The following is a 21127-nucleotide window of genomic DNA, read 5'->3' on the forward strand; positions in this document are numbered from 1 at the left end:
CAAGACGGCAGTCGAAGCAAAGGGGCTCTGTCCCCCAAGAGATCCCTGCGACCCTCTGGATTATCCGTTTTTTCCCAGGCAGGTGGATGCTAGTGGAAGGAGAACAGAGTTCTTCACTGTTTATGCTCTTATAAACAAGAGCTGCTCGATTACCTGGCTTATTTCTCCTCTTCTCTATAAATATACACACAATGAGCACTAGTTTGAATGACAGCTTTGAGAATGTTGAGTAAAAATAAGCAACTCTGAATAAAAAGAGGCTTTAAAAGGACCAGGCATGAGGCAAGTCATACAATTACTTTGCTATTACATTTCAGCTCCACATCACTAACAGTATTTGTACTCGCTCCCTCCACATGACAGACTGCACAGTGTTAATGAATCAGAGAAAGACCACTTTATTTGCTCTGCTACAAGTTAAGCTCAGCTGACTATAAAGCCCAGTTCTAAAATCTGCACTGTTACACGAGGATGTGTCATGAATAAGTCCATAAATCCACTGAACTGAACCAAAGTGCTTGAGTAGAGGACTGGGAATGGACTTCTGCATACACAATCCTCACTCTGTTAAAACACCGTCCTGTCCTACCCACCAGTCAGCTGGTGCTATTTAGGCAACTGCACAACTCTTAGAACCAGCTCTTACTCCAGCACAGCTTAAACATGAACATTCGAGGCACTGAAAACCAGAACTTTTTTGGTACTTGCTACTTGACATTTCTATCAGAGTCCAAATACAAGCGATCACTGAATCTCAACTCCAGGAGGCTTTGGGTGGAAAGAGAATTGCCAGGAATTATGTGAAAAGACATTCAGCTTCAGTTCCTTACACATACATTAGGGTGTGTAAATGACAGACATTTCACCTCTAACATTTCTTTGGCCTTTTGACTGCTATGAATAACATCTAGACTTGCATCATTTTAAGCATATTCTGCATGTAAACTAACATGCTTACAAATCTACAAATCTAACTACACAAAGAGCATTGCTCTTGCGGTGCACAGCATCACCACTTCAAATACATTTTTATGGAATTTATTGGAAAAAATAAATTCTGGTATATTTGGTAATTAATACCATCTAGAAATGCATAGCCTCTCATTAATTAAGAAAATAGTACTTCCCACAGAGAAGTGATGTTTGCTAAGGAAGCAGGTGTGATCTTACTAAATAGAAATGGCTCTTCTCAAGTGTTTGTTTCTTTACCCTAGAAAGGAATTCATTTTGTAACACTGAGAGTTGTTTTGCTTTTCATTATCAGAAGTACAGTTACACTGCCTTCAAAAACTTCTATTCCATAGTAGTAAGTTAATTAACAGTCCATATAGATGCGAGGGAATTAGAACTGGAACAGTTCTAGCGTCTTTTGAGAATCAGTCTGTATGAGAACATTTTATTTAGAAAAAACCATCAGGAAATCATACATCCCCCCAAACTGTGGCATGAAACATTAGTATTAGTGAAGTCAATGCAAAGCTCCACTATTTCTTGTGAGATTTTTGCCTCAGGTTGAAGTCATTTGAAAAGCCACTGCAAGAGTCCTTTACAGGACAAAATTTCAAAGAACATGAACTCAAAAATTTGCATCTTCAGCTTAATTTGAATAGCTGCCTGACAGCTCCCAGTCTTTCCAAAACACCGTAAGGTCAAGTACAGCAAAGTCACATGAAGAAAAGACGGCATGAGGAGTCTTCAAGACAGTTAAAATACATGCAAACCATTTCATAGAATTTATTTCCCCAAAGTTCTCCGTAAGTGTCATCTACTGTCCAGTGAGACACTAACCCTCTTTTATGAAATGAGCTAATTTGTGTTCTGCAAAATAATTGTATTTTGCAAAGAGATGAGACACACTGCAGCTTCTCAAGCTTTTTTAATCCTCTTGATGAGAAAGAAAAAGACTTGGAAGTAATACAGCTTTCTTGGACAGCAGAGTGGAGGTCACGAACCTGGGCTCTGGAAATACAGCACGAATTCCATGACAGAACGATGAACAAATCAGCAGCCACACACTTAACTTCAACTTCAACCCCGGAATGTGCGCAGGCTGGAGCTCACAGGGATGAGGGTGATGGTAGGTGAGCAAGATAACATCCAAATTGCTGGCTTAGGGTGAGTTTAGCACAGACAGCACTCACTTCTCTGGAAAGTCTTCCTCACTTCCACCTCCGTGATCCAGCAGAGTTATGGGCGCGCAGCAATTGTTAACAAGAGATTTGAGGCACTTGGTAAAGTTCTAAACCTCTTAAAATCAATAAAAAGACTTTGGTGAGAACTGGCTTAGACCCTGAGTAAGGAACAGAAGTCATCTACAAAACCTAGAACAAGTTTTAAACCCATAATAGTTAACAGTGGAAAAAGGGGCAAGGATTAAAATCCCCAGCTGTGTGACAGGAAGCTAAAGCTGGCAGATCAACATCCTGTGCAGCCACGACCCAAACAAAAGCTGCACTGCATTTAGACAAGAGTCAGGACTGAACGATTCCTGTTGTTGCATGAACTGGCACAGCTACTGCAGTGGTGCATTAACAAATGGCTCAATAACTGACTGCGATTAGATTAAAATCAAGTTTATTACTTAGTCTCTGTAGTGAGGCTTTGGTATTTCCAGGTGCCTTGAATTTTCTCCACTATTCTTCCTCCAGTAACTTCAACTGACCTGATTGTTTTTACGATACCTGACGAGACCAACTAGTTTACTGAAACCTCCCTGTTGAAATATTTTTATAATTTATCATAATTGCAATAATTGATCATAATTGCTCTTTGCGTAGGCATTTCAAAATTCCACAGAGACAAGTCTAAATTGCATCCAAGTACAGAAAAACAATGATGATATCCAAGCATTGCCCTGTTATTTTTTTTCCACAATGTATTTAATGACCTAAGAAAGTTACAAAATCCACTTTAAATTACATTTACATATATAAACTAATTAAATATATTTAGCTAACACTGAGAAAATAAAACCTCAAGCGACATGAAGACAAAGAACCTTAAGAGATGACTGGTTCTAGAGTAATTTAAGACTTATTTATTTACTGAGTCTCTGGATGTAAGAGTCAAGTGAACACTTCCCCTACTTGTAGTTAAGAGATGGCTGAGAGCTCATCTCATTATTCTCACTTTAGGACAGCAAATTAATGATTAGTCCAGCATTAACTTCTGCAGTTTTTATTAAGTTCTATATTCTGGGAGAACAATTTTGTTACTTATTCCACTTTTTTTGCCACCTACTTATTCCAGAAAGTGCCAAAATTCTGAGAAACTTCAGTGGCATCTGCATTTTTAATACTAAGAGCACAGATTTGTTAGACACAGAAAGACAAACTGGTTAAAAAGTGTGGCTTGTAAGGTCATATTAAAAAAGGATATGCAGATAGCTGTGTACATGTATGTTTAAACTCATTCAAGATGAAAATCACAGCTTAAAATTCATATGGCACATAAAAGTACCTGTTTGAATGTTGTCAATATTCAAAGTCACATGTGGTGAACACATTCACAAAGACTAAAATAAATAATAGCTACTTTATTACCTTAGATTACCTTAAAGTGGACCATTTCCTGACAATGCTTAGAGAGAATCATCAAGTAAAAGAATTGCAAAGGCTGTAAGAACTTGCGAAACCCTGATGACTGCTAGTTTCCACTTAGTTTCCTCATGATAGGGCTGTCAGGTTCAGCATTAGTGAAAATACTTCCTACAACCACATGAGTACCCCAGATGTTATGACGAATAACTTTGCAGCAGCCAAGATCATCAATGGAAAATCCCAAGTGGCGGTAGCGTTCATCTGTTTCAAACAGAGTGTTGTTTGTGTAAGGTCCAAAAAACTAGGTGGAAACAAAAGAGAATCTGTCAAGTCAAGATGTCCAAGAACATTTAAAGTGTCAGAACTACCCCTTTTTAAAACAAAACCTAAGCCCAGAAGTACCAGTTATATCTGTCGGAAGAAATTTTATGCACAGTTTTATTCATGAAATCTACACAGGAAACTAAGCAGAGCACGTCTGCTTATGTTGGTAACCCATATTTAAAGATTCCCCTTTGTCACTGACAGTGTGTTTGAATGTCTAATCAATCATACATTAAAAAACACCCTCAAATGCTTTGGAAAGGTTCTGCTATTTCTACAGGAATTAAGGATAAAACCACACTGTAAAACAGCAAAAGACATGGACCTTTTCAATAAGCCCCCTATAAAGAAAGATGCTTTGAAGAGCAAAAATGTGTGTAAATTGGAAATGGGTATTTCAGTCACTTTATCTCAGGAGAAAGTTTCTGACCAAATCCCTACGCCTGATGAACAGGTTATTGGTAAGGACGTTACTGCTGAATTGGAGGCCAAAGACAGAACCCTACTTTCAATCCATAACTATTTCTTAAATGCATGGAATTCCTGGGAAGCTTTTAAGCACTATACGCAGCTTAAACTGCCTGTTCACCTTATAAACATCCCCCCTTAAATCTATTTGCCTCTCTTGACACAATAAATCACTGCCTTACACAGCATTTTTAAATAAAAACTGAGCTTTGCGATGACTATGTTCAACTATGATGCAGTTTAAAGTTAGTTCTCAGACAAAAGCACATGTGTGCTCATGCTTGGACAGAAGCTTTCTCAATTCTCTTGTAAGTTTTAAGACTCTTGATGTTTCACAGATGTCTTGGTAAGAAACTGCCAGCTCCTCCAGAGAACTGGTGTAATCTGACAATGAATACCAATGCTGTTCAACAGGAACAAGCTATTCATTTTTTCTGTGTAACAATCATTAACTATAGTGAAGAGATTGTTTAAAACCCTCCATCCACACAAATGGTGTCAGGACTTATCAAGTTACCTTGGGGGGGCATTAACCAGCCTATTTTGTGCAGTGACCAAGAGCTTTCACACAGAAAACTTTTACAGTTATCGAAAACTCAACTTCAGGGCTGAACAATGTTCTCCAAAATGCCAAGAGCCATGACAGCTGTCACAGTCCGAGAACTAGTTCAGAGTTACTATCCTATGTTAATTTATGAAAAGAATTATCCTACAGTGACAGCTTTTGGGCCATATGAAATGCTGGATTTAACGCACATAGAATACAAATCCCACTGCTAGTTCGGACACAGCACATGACTTACTGCCAGTCCCGAGGATGGATCGATGAAGTCGGCCCAATAGCCTTCAGAACAAATTGCATAGCAAATCTCCTTGGCACCATTAATGAACTTAAAGAAAACAAAGGGAAAAAAGGATATTGAATGAGATTTTTATTACATACATATACACATCAGAACACATATAAAATGTTCTGAAAATGAACAAGCACAGATTTCTTTTGGTCCCTATTAATAAATGAGAAATTCAGCATACCTTCAATAAAAATGTTAATCATACCAAGAGGATTAAAATTAATGTCATACATCAGGCTACTCCAATCATATGAGATTTTAAGTGTTCCTTGTGCCAGTCAGTAATGGATTAACAGCCTGTACAAGGAATAATATAATTGCTTTGATTATTCATGCAGATCACAATCATAGCTGTGATCCTCTTTAAGAAGTCAACCATTACTTCAGGTATTTTTGTATTATTTCCACAAGTTTACAGATCTCACCTGAACTCTACGAAATTGACACTAAATGTAGCATTAAATATGTTTTTATAAATATATGAAAAACATAGTTTTGCTGTAAGGTCTTAGCCAGCAGGACAGTATCATGTAGTTCTTAATGAACCATAAAAGTTAAAGAATCTGCTTCTATTTCTGTAGCAAACTTTTTACCTATGGATTACACAGCATATTTTTTTCCACAGATAAATCATCAACAGGAGACCTCATTTGTGTGCTTTTAATCACCTAGACCAGCAAATTTCAACCCATTTCATGAGGGCCAGCAAGGGCCCACAGAAAACAGAAGAAACCTGCCAAGGTGAGCAAGGAAAAAACCCAAGCCCACAAACGCCAAGATAAATGATGCTTCTAAAACCATCCACACACTCAGAAAAACATACCCAAGTGCAAAAATCTACACGGCCGAATACGCTGAGTGGGAGTAAAATGCAAACAGAATTCACATAGCTTCCTCAAAACACAAAAGAAAATCCCTAAACTCATAAAAAAGAAATAGTTCTAGCTTCAGAATAAATGTAATACCTTATTTACTTGCATTTATAAAATTTGGGTTGTTCTCTATAATTAGTGCCCTTGGCAGCTCAAGGTTTCAAATTTATAGAAATATTATTATAGTTACTCAGCTTCAGTCCCTTAATGGTCCAAAATAAGAGAAGTTTCTCCTTTCCAGTAACATGTTCTGTATTTGGAGGTTGGACGGTTCTGATGATTAACTATGTTTCAAGTGTAAATTAAGTCACAAATATCAGTAAGCCATCTGAAAACAGCTTTGTAGGCATTATATTTCTGACACAGTTCATCTTTTGATCCAGCGTTGTAACAACCCCTCAGCATCAGTTAGAACGAGTTAAATAAACACTCGAGATTTACTACTGTAAACATTTAGATTTGGCTGCAAATAATCCTCATTACTTCAGCACAAGCCTCTCACATTAAATTAGTACTTTTAAGGTTACTTCAAACCACTTAGGAAGCAAACAAACAAACCATTTCCTTGTGAATTTGCTGTTAGTAACCTTTAGGCCAGGAGGTTACATCCAACATCTTAACACCCCTACAGTGACTATATTAGACTTGACAGGGAGGTGCACAACGGAGAAAATGCCAATTAACATGTAATTAGACCAGATTACAACGCCAAAGACCAACAGACCATAAATAATTCAAAGAGAAGAACACACTAAAATGAAGGGAATTTTAATTTGTGTGTAATTTTATGTTGATCCTTCAGACTGCTTCTTCCTTTTTTTTTTTGTGGTAACCCTTACACTTTATACAGGCCACATGTGCAATTTACAGGACTGAAAAGGACAATTACCAGATTATTTTCAAACATAATTATAACCCTCAATATACAGATGAAAATCCCACAGGATTATTTTTACTAGTTTTAAAAATATAACAAATACTACACGGAAACGTTTCAAGGTGCTAAGAACACCAGCGATGGTGAACAGTGACACCTGCTGGAGTTTAGCCAAAAAAACATGAAGAATGTGAAATAAAGTGATTTTCAGAGAGACCTCTAGTGGCAACAGAACAGGAAGACAAAGTTAATGAGGATGATTAAACTGTAATAAATGTAACTGATAAAAGCATTAACTGTGCTCATTATCAGAATGGAGAAAAAAAACAACCAGAGCAACTACTTTTTTACAAGTAAAAATGCACTCAGACAGACTCCATACTGGAATCCCGATTATATCACAGAAAAACAGAGAGAGCAGTGAAATCCTATAAAATGCACTGTACTAAAGCTGAAATAAGGTGAGAAAACAGCTGCTGCCCTTTCACTGCAACAGGGCAACAATCAAGTACCTTTATTAATTTACTGTAGCATTTTCTAATATTTTTGCATATTTTTGACTTGCCTCACTGTAAAGAATTTAATAGTTATAGGAAACATTTAATGTAATAAAATACAAATTTGAAAAAAGTTATCTCCATTTTATCAGTAAGAGAAAATAGTATTAGCTCAAAAGTGCTCTAAAAATACAGCGTATTACTACCAGAGCTAGAAATGGACCGAAATACTCCTGCTCCAGCAGGAGGATTGGACTAGATGATCTTTTGAGGTCCCTTCCAACCCCAAACATACTGTGATACTGTGAAATACACACATAGTTCACAGAAGATTCATCTACAAACAAAAATGAACTGCTGCTACTGTCAGCTACTTACATTTTCTAACAGCATTTCTCTCTCATCCTCCACTTCTTGACTCCACACAGTCATATCATTTGTAGTCTTCTGGGTGACAGTTAATACCGTCAAACGGTTGGCACTGACTTCTGGAAACATTGACTCGAAGTCTAAAAACAAAAAAGGGCATGTTACGGTTTGCTCTTGCATTTTACTTACAATTTTTCAGTTTTAGACAAAGTATTGACTCTACTTTAGAATCTTCATTTCATTTAAATCCAAGATATATGTGTGTATTTCACAAACAGCATGCTGGTTTCAAAATGTGCAAGCAAGTGTCGTTCTTCACAAAGATATAAACCCAAGTATACTGATATTCTAGTATTTTGAAATGAACACCACCACAGATCTCCACACATATGGAGGTGTGAAGACCCGTATTTTCTGGCTAAACCACATTACATGAAATCTTTCAGTAGAAAAGGCTCAGATCTACTTCCCACAACATGATAGCAGGCTCAGTATTAGCAGCGTACTACTGGCATGAGTTGTGACAGTTCTCCTGGGGCAGAAAAGACCCAAACCCATCACAATTCTCTCTCTACATCATCTGTTATTACAAACAGGAACAAACGTGAAGCATCAAAGTCATAATGAGGCTTCAGGGAGCCTTGTTTTCAGTGTGGGAGGAAAAAGCACTTTTCAAAATCTGAAGTTGAAAGGTTCATTCTTTCTTACTCTCTGAAAAGTCTGCTCTCTTCAGCATCTAGACCAGGATTTCAACCTCGTCCCTCTTTCAGTATATCACACTTAAAATTAGAAAATGCTATTCCAACTTCATTTCAATAATTTCCTTCTTGAACAAATTAAAGATACAAAAGCAATGCTTTCAGTAGTTGCTTAATTTCAATTTGCTATATTCCTAAAGAACAGTGCCAAAATATTTGATTTTGTCACTAAATGGTTTTTGGAAACTGAATTAGCTCCAGAATCTACCTGGTACTAAAGAAGCAGCTGAAAGTTACTCCCCATCCCAGCTGATCTGACTGTAAATGGCATTGAATCTTATACAAAATACAAAATAATAACAGCAACAAAGTTTCAGTTTTTATTTTACAGTGTGTATTTTTCTCTTGTAAAATATTAAGTCTGGATTATCCTTCTCTAGGACACATTCTGTGGCATTGATTACATCAGAGCATTTACTTGCATATTTTTACATTTTAGAAAGTTTTAATTTCTTAGCTGTCAAAGAAAGTGAAAACATACCTTTCCGTAACAGTTCAGGACAAGCTTGTACTGAACATTCTACCTTTGCATTTTCAAAGTAAGTTTCAGCATTATTTATTTGCTGTTTCTGTGGAACATCAGCACCCTGAGAAAGATGAAAATCGTAACTTTACCATGAATTAATATACAACATGAATAACTTTGTACAGCAGACTATGTTTTTGTGACTACATGACAACTGATAGACCCAAGCGGTTTCCCAGAAAGATAATATGTAATGAGACTTAAAACTCAGTTTTCAAAGTGGAACATATATAGGTTTAACCTATTACTTAAAATGACATGGAAATTTTAAGCTTTATGTTTTATAGTAACCGTATTATCTCAAAGCCTTAAACAATACAGAAATTTTTGAAAAATATAATTCTGAAGCAATGGCCTTAGGTATTCAATACAACAGCAATTAATAGATTTCAGACATACACACATTACCTGAGCCAGAGTAAAACTTTAAAAGAGAAGTAACTCAACAGTTCTAGATCTCTGAACTATCAGTTATTTTCAGCGTTAGCTGTCACAGCTTGAAAAGCAGAACAGTTTTCAAACAGTATCTTTTATATGGTAACTGTTGTTTTAGTTCTAGAGTTTAAAAAACAGCAACACCACCACCAAAACGAACAAAACACAACAAAAAACCCCAACAAAACAGATTCTGGTGGGTATGTTACACATGGAGCACTTCTAAGTTAGGTATCTAAAATTTAAGCTTAAAATGCCCTCAAGAGGTGGTAACAACTTTGGGATAGCAACTATTGTGTAGTACCATGTTGCTCCGAAAGTAAGACAGGGTCTTACACAATATTTGCTCCAAAAGATGCTTACATTTTTACATGTATAGCTGCCTGGACACTATTCGAATTGACTTTTAAAATTAACTGTAACTACGGCTTATTTTTGAAATAGGGCTTATATTTAAAGCATCCTCAAAAATCCTGACAAAATCATGCTAAGGCTTATTTTTGGGGTAGGTCTTGTTTTCAGGGAAACGGGGTAGGCGTAGAATGCCTTAATACAGTTTTTCTAACCCTAACTATGCCATAATTTACAAGGAATTTCAGTAAGTTTCTCCAAGACAGAAATATACAACTCAACACTGTAATTAAGTCCTAACACCTGTTTTATCTGAAAGTTTCCCTAAACTATGACACTGAAAACACAGCGTGGCTAGTTTTTTGCTCTAGAAATTAACATTCAAGAATAGCAAAAAAAATCCCCCAGCAAAATAATAAAACACAACAGATAAACAACTGACTTTAACTGCAGTTTCAACACGTATGTTTCCACATGTACCTTGCATCACGATTGCAAAGTCACTGGGAGAGATCAATTGGTACTTTAAGCCTGACAAACCATGCTGTTGTACAACTACAGGATGCTCCTCTTACTAGGATGGTAGTTCATTGTGATTTCTTGTCTACTACTCCCATTCTATCCAGCTAAACACCACTTACATGGTACATACACTTAGCAGTGCCAAAATGATGATGCTGTCATCAAGACACTGTGACCATTTTCCAAAGATCAACACCACTTTCTGATACTGGTAGGCTGCTAGGCCCGTTTACTCCACTCAGATAAAACTAATACACCAATCTCATGTACTCCAAGGTGAGAGGAGTGCCTCTGCTCTTTCCAGTTTCTCTCTTCCATTTGGGACAGCAACAGCTGTACTGAGCAGACACGCACCCAGTTTGCATTAAATGAACAAGACTAGAATTTTCTGTCAGGCTTTTAACAGAAAGTGTGATTCATGGAAGTTGAAAACCGAATCTGGGGAGCTCACCAGAAGCTTATGTTTTCTGAGCATTTTGGAATACAATGCCACATTTTCAAAAAAAACCCACTATACAGCATTTTTACAATGGAGATTTGCTAGTTGACTTCCAAAGTGTGACCATGTCACAAACTCAGAAAGACTGGAAAGTTGAGTCAGCAGCACGGAACATTTTGTTGCAATCACTCTAGCAATTATCAAGCTGTTTGTTGTTAATAATGCATCTGACTCACTGCAAGCTCTGCCATCGCCAAAATACAGTATCATTGTGAGACATGAGGTTGAGGTACATTGATCTGCCTCTCCTGTGTGGATCCACTGGTTGTCAGAACTAAGCAGACAGATCTAAACACCATCCAAACTATGTAAGTCCAGATGCATTAAATGAAATACTGAAGAAACTACCAATTCTATTGGATAAAAAGGTGCTGAGACTTAGGAAACAGCAAGTTTTGAAAGATTTTTTTTTCCTGTATCCACATAATTAAGTCACTACTAAAATGCCATTTCACTAAGCACCACTTAGAAATATTTCAGGGCATGTGTTTTTTTGACTGTATGTCTTTCTCCTAAAATAATAAAACTTCAGCTTGGTTCTATATAATCTCTCCCTCATCCCAGCCAAATTTCATTTTTCAAAATCACCTAGAAAAAAATCAATGACACATTTTTCAGGAGTAAGAAAGATTAATTACATTTCTCTTAGACAAGAAATATCAGTAGGAAAAAACTGTTCTTACCTGGAATTCATTTATGTATTGTGCCATGACAAATTCATGCCTTTCACTTGCTGAAGGCTCTGCTAATAGATCAGGCAGACTTTCTGACACTTGGCTGTTCTTCTGAGCAGCAGTGCCATTGAGGTGACAGTCAAAACCAATATTACCAGGCAACTGGAATCTCTGGTCCTGAGGACCAAATGGACCCATTACTTCATCTGGCCATACAGTTCTTGGACCTGCAAAAGTCAAGGCCTTGCTTTAGTCATCATATCTAAACAGAAAGAAAAACAAAACAACAAACAAATGAAACAACAGGAAAAAAAAAACCTCTCCCATATAAATATCTGTATTTGATCAAAATCATCTATAACCAAAGTAACCACAATGCACAAGTTAAAGTCAGGGCCCTGACATAACGAGCAGACTTCAGAATTCCCAAATTTATATGGGGTCCAAAGTTCTGACAGCACACGAATTCAAAGAAAACAAATTTGCTTTTTCTTACATAAATCAGGAGGTGTAGCGGCAACATGAGACTCATCTGAGCCAGAGGAACCTGCTGTAGAAAAAGCCTTGGGATTTACAACTCTCTTGACTAAAGAATAAAACCCTGGTAGGTAGGTGACCAATCTTGCTCTGTTACAGAGCACCTGAGAAGACAAAAAACAAATTAAATATTACATACTGCTAGCAAAAATACTAGTTTCAGTACAGCTTTGTGGACCACAAGAGAAATCCTCACTCAATAATTAAATTACAATCTTAATTATGATTAACTGTGTTTCTGTAAAATCCTTATATTCCTACTTCTTAAAAGACTGGAGGGAGACACAAGATAACATCACTGTAGATACATGTTGCATCTTTCATCTAGAAGCAAGCGTACACATCTGCTTACACACACTTCTTTGCCAGCAAACTACACCTACCAACAACTCTGAACTATAGCAGGAGGCGCACACATCAAACCAGGCAGGTATAGTAACTTCAGCTTCTTTCTTTCGCTCTCAAAATCCATAAACATTTAACACGTGCAAAACTTAAGTTAGTCCAGCCAATTTGCAAACTCAGTACATTCATATATTTACAAATAAGTATTACAACATACCAGGAAGGTGATCAAAATGCCAATACGCCATAAAACCTTTAGGACTTCTGTGGTCTTGCAATACAGCAGAAAATCTGCTTCACGCCACAGAGTTGTACTGTCAACAGAATTTTCAGTTCCTGAAGATGATTTTATCAGAAACTGATTCAGTCACACAGTAACCAGAAAATGATGCAATGCTATTTCCCTCAGCACACAAACGGTCTCAACAACAGAGCTCCAAAGAGCTGGTAGCTTCTCACCGTGAAGATTAACTCTGAGGCCAAACGATATTATCCTATGTAGTAATGTGAACAACTGTTACTGGGTTTTTCTTGATATGTTTGTTTTGTTTTTAAAAAAGAAATATCCAGGTGATATGATTAAACCGAAACATCTGATCTATTTTTCATACTTTAGAAACAGATTGACAACTTTCATGATGCATTTACACACGCATACAGAAATATAACCAATCATACACCCAAAATGTACAGTTAGAAGTGTAACTTTAAAAATTAAACTGGAAAATATAAATCTCACCTGCCACGGCTTGTGTGCTTTCATAAAGCTTTATTTTCCAGGTGAGGGAAATAAATACTTTCAAAAAACTGACATAAAAGGATTTTCCTTAAGTGCTGTATTCTCGATTCTACACAACTTTATGTATGTGTTCACCACTAAACACGTATGCAACAAGGTTACTTAAAAAAAGTGATTAAATGGTACTATTTGTATGATTAAGATAAAAACTCTCTTCACAGTATCAGAACCTAAGCCAGTAAGCATCAGTTTCTTACACACCACCTTTGCATAAATGTACAATGTCTAATAAGTTCTACCGACCTCATGAAAACTCAAATGCATAAAGGCACATTTGATTTTCTGACTTAAGTATTTACAGTTAAGGCCTTAAGCTGTCTAGTTCTAAAACTCTGCTAGATTTAAAAGGTTCCCGTAATAACAACAACAAAAGTTTGCTGATTCCAACTGAATGTTTTTCCCTCTATTATGTAAAAGCACTACTGAAATTGATTTTTGCATAATGATTACAGCACAGATAAACCAGATGTAATTACACGTCAGCTGTAGTTGTTTACAAGAAAAGAACATTTTTCCTTATAATCAGGATCACTTAACATGGAGATGTCAGCATTAATTACAGATATGTTGGCTGAGCTCACTTACACAAATATTTACATACTTAGCATTACACAAGCGAAAAAAACCCCAACACACTGAAATCAATAAATTATTCATGTCTCCACAGCAAGGCTAAATCAATAAAGGGTGTTTTATTCTTCAGTCTGAGAGTACCCTGGTGAACCTGAGTGTTTCACCTTAACTCAGGACATTAAAATGAAATAACAACAAAAAAAAAAAGAAATCCCAGATCCTGTTTGAAGGTCCCTTCCAACTCAAACTATTTTATGATTAATTCTCAATTCGATTATTCCCATAATGACCACAGAAATTGGCTTCTAAAACTCAGATAAATGACAAGTCTACTGACTTCTAATAAAATTACAACCTGACACTGAAACTGAGAAATAAACTTAACAGCAGAGTCAATGATACTGTTAAGCGGCATTCTTTATTTTATCAGTGTTGGGGAACACTGGGGATCGTCCTCCGTAAATGCTCCAAAGACTGGATGCTCTTGTGTTGCTTATATTCACATAATTACTACATACGCAATACAATTTTTGAAAATTTTGACATACAGCTATACTAGGAAATAACTGATGTTAGTTATAATTGCTTACTTTCTTACTTACAATATACCTATTAATTATTAGTTAGATATAAGCTAAGCACTCTGCTTCTAAACAATGTTACTTAATCTTCTGTCTCCCTCTTGTGCAGAAGTACCTAAAACTTGAAAAATATCTCCTCGTATTGCAGGTGGTCAGAAAGCAATTGGTTAATGATGGGTACATCTTTCGTAACTTAATCAGAGTCTACATTGATTTAGCAACTTCTCTTCAAAACAACTCAGGTTTTTATCAATGACGCGTTTAACACGCGTAACAGAAATATAAGCAATCATATATCCAAAATGTACGGTTAGACATGCAACTTTAAAAAAATTAAACTGGAAAATATAAATCTCACCTGCCATGGCATGTGTACTTTTATAAAGCTTTATTTTCCAGGTGAGGGAAAGAAATACTTTCAAGAAACTGACATAAAAGGATTTTCCTTAAGTGCTGTATTCTTGATTCTATACCAGTTTATGTATGTGTTCACCACTAAACACGTATGCAACAAGGTTACTTCAAAAAAAGTCATTAAACAGTACTATGATTAAGATAAAAACTCTGTTCAGAAGGATCTAAAACTTGAAAATATCCCCTCGTTTTGCAGGTGGTCAGAAAGCATTGTTCATGTCAATTGGTTAATGATGGGTATGTCTTTTGTAACTTAATCATAGTATACATTAATTTGGCAGCTTCTCTTCAATACAACTGAGGTTTTTATCAATGACCCCCCATGAGCACGCTGATTTAAAGGCAGCTTTAAAACGGTAATAAACCGCAAGCATCCCGCATGACACAGACAAGTTTTCACAGAATATCCAGGGGTTGGAAGGGACCGCGCAAGCCCATCCAGCCCAACCCCCGCCGGAGCAGGAACCCAGATGAGGTTACGGAGTTTCCTCCCTGGGTGGCGCCGCTTCGGCTCCTCACGGGTTCGCAGCCCCCCTGCCCCGGGATGTGCGTTACTCACATTGGCCATGGCAGGCGGTGGGCTCCGTCCCGCCGAGAGGCCCGGCTGCCCCTGCAAGAGAAGCGAACGCACTGGCCTCCGAGGCACCGGCGGACGCGCCCGCCCCTCACCTCACCTCACCCGGCCCGGCGGGGCCCATCGCCCCTCACCGCCGCCCCCCGTTTCCCCGGCAACGCTCGCACAGGACACCGCAGCGCTGCCCGCTCGTTCCAGGCCCGGCCGGTGACGGGAGGGGAGCGAGGAGGACAACGGAACCGCCCCCGAGGGAACAACCGGGAGCAACGAAACCACCGCCGCCCGCTCACCTCTTCCTGCAAAATGGCGGCGGCCCCCAGCTCACCCGCGCACCGCCGCACAGCCCGCCCATCCCCAGGCCCAGCGAGCCGATCCACCGACACGTCGATTAGCGTGTGCACCGTCGGCCAGTTTGCTGGTGACACTGAACTGGGAGCAGTGGTGACACTGGAAGCTGTGCTGCCATCAGAGACCTGGACAGGCTGGAGAGCTGGGCGGGGAAAAATTTAATGAAATATAACAAGGGCAAGTGCAGAGTCTTGTGTCTGGGCAGGAACAACCCCAGGTTCCAGTGTAAATTGGGGAATGACCTGTTAGAGAGCAGCGTAGGGGAAAGGGACCTGGGGGTGCTGGGGACAGCAGGGTGACCATGAGCCAGCACTGTGTCCAGTTGTGGCCCCTCAGTTCCAGCAGGACAGGGAACTGCTGGAGAGAGTCCAGCGCAGCCACCAAGATGCTGCAGGGAGTGGAGCATCTCCCGTGTGAGGAAAGGCTGAGGGAGCTGGGGCTCTGGAGCTGGACAAGAGGACACTGAGGGGGGACTCATTCATGTTCACAGATATCTAAAGGGGGAGTGTCAGGAGGATGGAGCCAGGCTCTTCTCGGTGACAACCAGTGATAGGACAAGGGGCAATGGGTACAAACTGGAACACAGCAGGTTCCACTTAAATTTGAGAAGAAACTTGTTTGGCCCAGGCTGCCCAGGGAGGTTGTGGAGTCTCCTTCTGTGCAGACATTCCAACCCGCCTGGACACCTTCCTGTGTAACCTCATCTGGGTGTTCCTGCTCCATGGGGGGATTGCACTGGATGAGCTTTCCAGGGCCCTTCAACCCCTGACATTCTGGGATTCTGTGCTGGGAGTCAGACGGAGACAGGCGGGGCGAGTCGTTCGGCGCTCGATTGCTCGGGGCCGTGGGCGTGTGGCGGCCCCGCCGCGGCTGCCGCTGCTTCCCCGCAGTCGGTGTTTGTTTCGTTTCTCCGCAGTCGGTGTTTGTTTCTCCGCAGTCGGTGTTTGTTTGTTTCTCTGCAGTCGGCGTTTCTCCTTGTCTGGTCGCGGCGGGGCTCCTCGGGTCGTGGTGTCACCGCGGGCGCCGGCCGGGCCGGCGGTGCAGTACCGGTGGGGTGCACCAGGAGTCAGTCTCGTAGCGTGAACCGGGCGGCCACTACACCCCCCCCCCCCGCCCCACTGCACCCGCGGCCGGGAGATACAATAAAGTCGACAATAAATAAAAGAAGGCGGGGGGGTGGTGTTGAGGACAATGCAGTGGGAGCATCAACGCCACTTCTCATCCGCCAAGAGTGATACGTAATTTCCTCAAATGACTGTTTTACAAAATACGAATAAAACCTTTCTTCAACTACTCAAAGGCTTTTATATTTTTACTATTTTGTTGTGAAAAAGCTTCGTTTTTCCACCTTGCGCCGACTCATTGGGATCTGGGGTGAGGTTTGCTGACAAATACGGCTTTTCATTAAAATAAACTTTTCCATTCTAAGCCATGAGGCAATCCCTTGGGCAGAGCTCTTAAATATCTGTTAATTTCTGTACGTGCTGCTACATGAAGTTAATTAACTGCAGGGGTTATGAATGCAAAGGCAGATGTGCGCCGAAAGCTCCAGCCTGTGCTTGTGGACGGGTCCTTGTTCCTCCAAGAAAAACAATATAAAAATATACCTCTGGTTTGGTGTTGAGCCCTATGGGTTTTGCTGAATAGATCAGTCACTGCTCTCAAAATGTACATTGAATATATACACAATGTCAGTGAGGCTCAGACCTGATTCCCAAGCCACACATGTAGAGCCCCCCACATGCTCTCCCTTTGTTTGCAGAATTGTGCTGGTTTCCCCTTTATATCTCCAGAATATTTTGCATCTTTGCAGCTCCATAACCTGGGTTCAAATTGCCATCCTTTCTTCTTTGTTTTTAGTATCACCCAAAACATGACACATTTCTCCCGCTCTGTCCTGAAGTGTGTTTGTAGGAAGGCTCATCTTATACTCTTTACTTTTCATCCTTGTGTTTGCCTTTTTCCCCATCTACTTCAAACACTTTTGCCGTCATGCCATATCTACCAAATCCATGGCTTCCCATACGCTTTCCAGCTTTTCTAACAAAGCTATTTACCTGTTTTCTGAGTCTGGAACAGCCTCGTCATCTTTGTCTTCATGGTCACTCTTTGTTTCTTGCCTTCTCCTAAATCTTGGCATCACTGGAAACGGGGAGAAATCTTCGTAGCTACCTTAAGACTCGGTGATGTTTTCAGGTAGATTTTTTTCAATATTGTGATTTAATTTAGATCATGAGCTCTTTGAGGCAGAAACCTCCCTACTTGCATAGGTGGAAAGTGCTGTGCATACTAATGCAACTATTTAAATGCTGAATTAAAAATATCAGGGGAGAGGTACTCAACCCCGAATCTCCTTTAAAGCTGATATAAAAGAGCTGTATTGCTCTTTGCTGCTGCAATAAGGGGAGAAACGCACACAAGCCACATTGGAATATTAGGATTAAGATTCTTCTTTCTTATTTTTTTACCTTTTCTTTGCTGTCTGTTCAAAGCAGCTGGTTATGGAATCAGAACTTTAATCTCTCGCCTTCAAAATAAGAGACTGTATGTTCGGATCCCCCAGTGAACGTGCACATGGCCTTTACTTCCATTGCAAACCAGGCTCTTTGCTTTAAACCAGTTTTAAAGGTTTCAATACACAACTCAATAGCTAAAAATCAGTGCAAGAAATAATTTCTGTTGTTCATAGTAATAATACTCAGCCCTACAATGTTCTTATTGCATATAATAGAATTTCTGCTATATTTTATTAGGATCAAGAGGAAATTTTTATATCTAATTCTAAACAATATGATGCGTTAGTTAACTGTGATGTTACAATTTGCTCATTATTGCATACTACTCAGCTATTTTATGAATTCAATGTTAACACACTTAATTCTAATTTGCTTTAAAAATAAATATTCATGCTGAATCTCTGAACTTTGGCAAAAAAAAAGGCTGGAGAAATTCAACTTAAACTCTTTACAGAATGTAATTTATTTCTTCTAATAGGAAAACACTCTGGATTACATTCAGTCTCTATTGACTTGTCCTTAGGCAATCCCGATTTATTTTCTCTCTGGGTTTAGCACTTCAAGATACTCAAATCAATCAATGAGTTATCATCCCCTGAAGTTTGTGGCCTGAATTCATAAAGATTAATTTCAATAAAGTTTCTACCTCTATTCAAAGGAGACTGCAAAATCAAACGATCCAATTACAGATTTATCAAATATTAATCATGAAAATCTGCCAGATCTTTCTGATGCTAACATTCTTTTCCCCTGGTGTCAGGAAAGTAATTAGCAGCTGGCTTTGATTAAATTCTTCCCTCAGAGATTACTTTTCTCAGTTTTGGGGGAAGAGGAAGGAATGCACACAAGATGATACCTAATTCCTCATTTTAAAGTCTCTTCTGGAAAATACACGTAGGTTCAGTTAACTGGACGCTTCTTCATTCCACAAAGATGGAAGAAACTCAGTTTTTATCCAGCAACCTGCAGCAATTTCCATGGTGAAACCCAAAGTGCACGACTGGCTTTTCCTGCTGTGTTGCTGAGATGCTTTTTTCCCCCCCAGAGGGTTGTTCTCACACCAACAGCAAACACTCCTGGACAGTTTAGTGTTTGCCAGCCAGCACCTGCACGGATACAGGTAGACGTGGTGTCCTCAGTATCTGCTCAGCTCTGTTTTAACCTGTTTATTTGAGTTACGAGGGATGGACCTGGATTCCTGTCCTGTTCAGCTTGCCTTTCTGCACAGAACCATATGCTGTTCCTGAAGCACATACTGGGCTTTACAAAGCCCAGCCTTGAGGGGGTTCTCCTGTCCTCTTCACTTTTTGCAGGAACAAGACCTTAATCAAAAACTCTTTGTCTTCGTCTTTATTCAGTAGCCGGAAGGTAAAAAAATATTTTTAAGCTTGTCCAAATAGAGGGTCTCGGAATTATTTCCATACACATTAGGGTTGCAGCTTTTGCCTGGTTTCCCAAAGCCGCGTTTTCACCCTGAACGTGGGTCTTTGCTGCTTAGATGGCCCAGTTCACCCTGCAGTTAATCAGGCGTGATTCATCTGAAGGCAGTGGAATTGTATCCGATGAGGAGAGAGGTGGTTTCTTGTTTGTGGGTGCTTATCTGAAAACTGCAGAAGCTTGTTAAGTGGTCATAAAAATAACGAGATACACTTTATTCTTACTGTACTTACATGAGGAACTTTAAAATGCGTTTTAAAGTATCTCCACTTCGGCGCAATGATGGATAGCGCTGGCGCTTGCGATTTACCTAATGGCATCCATTAAACTTCATTAGGACTTTGTTAAGCCAAAGTCAAGATCGTTGGTATTGATTTTTGATCTCTAAAGCCTGCTTGCAGCGAATCAGCAAACCGAGCACACCACACGCCGGTCACATTCCCTGCGGTTCCAAAGTGCTTCCTGAGCCATGGCAGAGGGAGGGAGGGAGGAGGATCTCAGGCTGTGGCCCCTGTGACATTAGGAGTGTCACAGGTCCGACTTGTGGAGCTGAGCCCTGGGTTCGTGCTCTCGGAGCTGACAGACCTCAGCCATCACATTGCCCGCCTGTGTCACTGCCCCGCTTGGGGAATGTCTCATCCCTAAGCTCTAACTCAGGCTCTTTGTTTAGTCATTTAATTCCCCATATTTATTTTTTCTTGCATGCACAACTGCGGCTCCCCCTTTGCTTGACCTGCTAAACCTCATGTTTGAAATGAGGAATGTCTGCTCCTAAGTGCCAGAGAAACGGTGATGAAGTAGAAGGGAAGAAAGGTTTATAACATACTCTTTCGCTAGAAAAGTAAACATCCTCTGGCTATAGGAAGAGTAAACTTCCCCTGGAAATGTATGTGTTTATATGAACAATCTCTTTCTTCTGGCATTTCCAGATACTAGGCTGATAGATTTGTTCACTACCACCGGGAAAAGAGGCTTTTTAGTAAGTGGAGCAAATGCACACGATAAGTCTTTGCAAACTTTGTTTTCTTTTCGGAATGACATTCCCCCCCAGATCTATTTCTGTGAACCTGAAAGGGATTTCCTCCTTTATCTCAGGGCGTTGCTCTGTGTCTCATCCAGCTCCACTGCCCGTTTGAACATACATTCAAATAAATAGCCGGAGGAAACCAGCGTTTCCCCGATAACTGCCTGGGCCTGGCTCTGCCCGAGCTTGGGGAGCTTTCCTGGAAACCCTTTACCAGCAGAACTTCCTCTGTATCTGTAAACTACCAGTTTACATTTTTACCAAAGGGACAAATCCTTCGAATAGGAGCCCTGATGTGTGGTTGCCCAAATGGATCTGATGCTGTAAGGCAGACATTAGTTCATCTCAATTCTTCCTGTAGCTTTGAATGTTCTGTTGAAGAGGGGGAGGTTGATCTTTAAAAGCTTTATAATT

At 39.6% G+C, this 21127-nt stretch overlaps 1 protein-coding gene across 4 annotated transcripts; it reads right to left on the reverse strand.

Moving 5' to 3' along the window:
• Window positions 1-1380: 1380 nt before the first annotated feature.
• Window positions 1381-15713, reverse strand: MMADHC (metabolism of cobalamin associated D). 4 transcript variants are annotated; one of them, XM_082055595.1, is made up of 8 exons: window positions 15679-15713; window positions 15374-15424; window positions 12062-12206; window positions 11575-11792; window positions 9040-9145; window positions 7810-7940; window positions 5135-5221; window positions 1381-3840 (listed from the first exon to the last, which is right to left on the reverse strand). In XM_082055595.1, exons 2-8 carry the CDS (start codon window positions 15380-15382, stop codon window positions 3646-3648), a joined length of 891 nt encoding a protein of 296 aa, XP_081911721.1. In that variant the 5' UTR covers window positions 15383-15424; window positions 15679-15713; the 3' UTR covers window positions 1381-3645. The 4 variants fall into 4 exon arrangements, with proteins under 4 accessions (XP_081911721.1, XP_081911722.1, XP_081911720.1 ...); XM_082055596.1 differs by lacking the exon at window positions 15679-15713 and adding an exon at window positions 15523-15671; XM_082055594.1 differs by lacking the exons at window positions 15374-15424; window positions 15679-15713 and adding an exon at window positions 14759-15037.
• Window positions 15714-21127: the final 5414 nt, after the last annotated feature.

This window comes from Streptopelia decaocto, assembly GCF_964273445.1.
Source record: "Streptopelia decaocto genome assembly, chromosome: 6".
Taxonomy (NCBI): Eukaryota; Metazoa; Chordata; class Aves; order Columbiformes; family Columbidae; genus Streptopelia; species Streptopelia decaocto.

Excerpts from the sequence above, each read along its gene's own strand:
- MMADHC (XM_082055593.1), bottom strand. The coding sequence starts at position 13,210 with ATGAAAGCACACAAGCCGTGGCAG. Across the intron at positions 11,793-12,061 it reads CGCTACACCTCCTGATTTAT|GTCCAAGAACTGTATGGCCA; the intron begins GTAAGAAAAAGC and ends TGACTTTTGCAG. Across the intron at positions 7,941-9,039 it reads TCCTGAACTGTTACGGAAAG|ACTTCGAGTCAATGTTTCCA; the intron begins GTATGTTTTCAC and ends TTTTGTTTTTAG.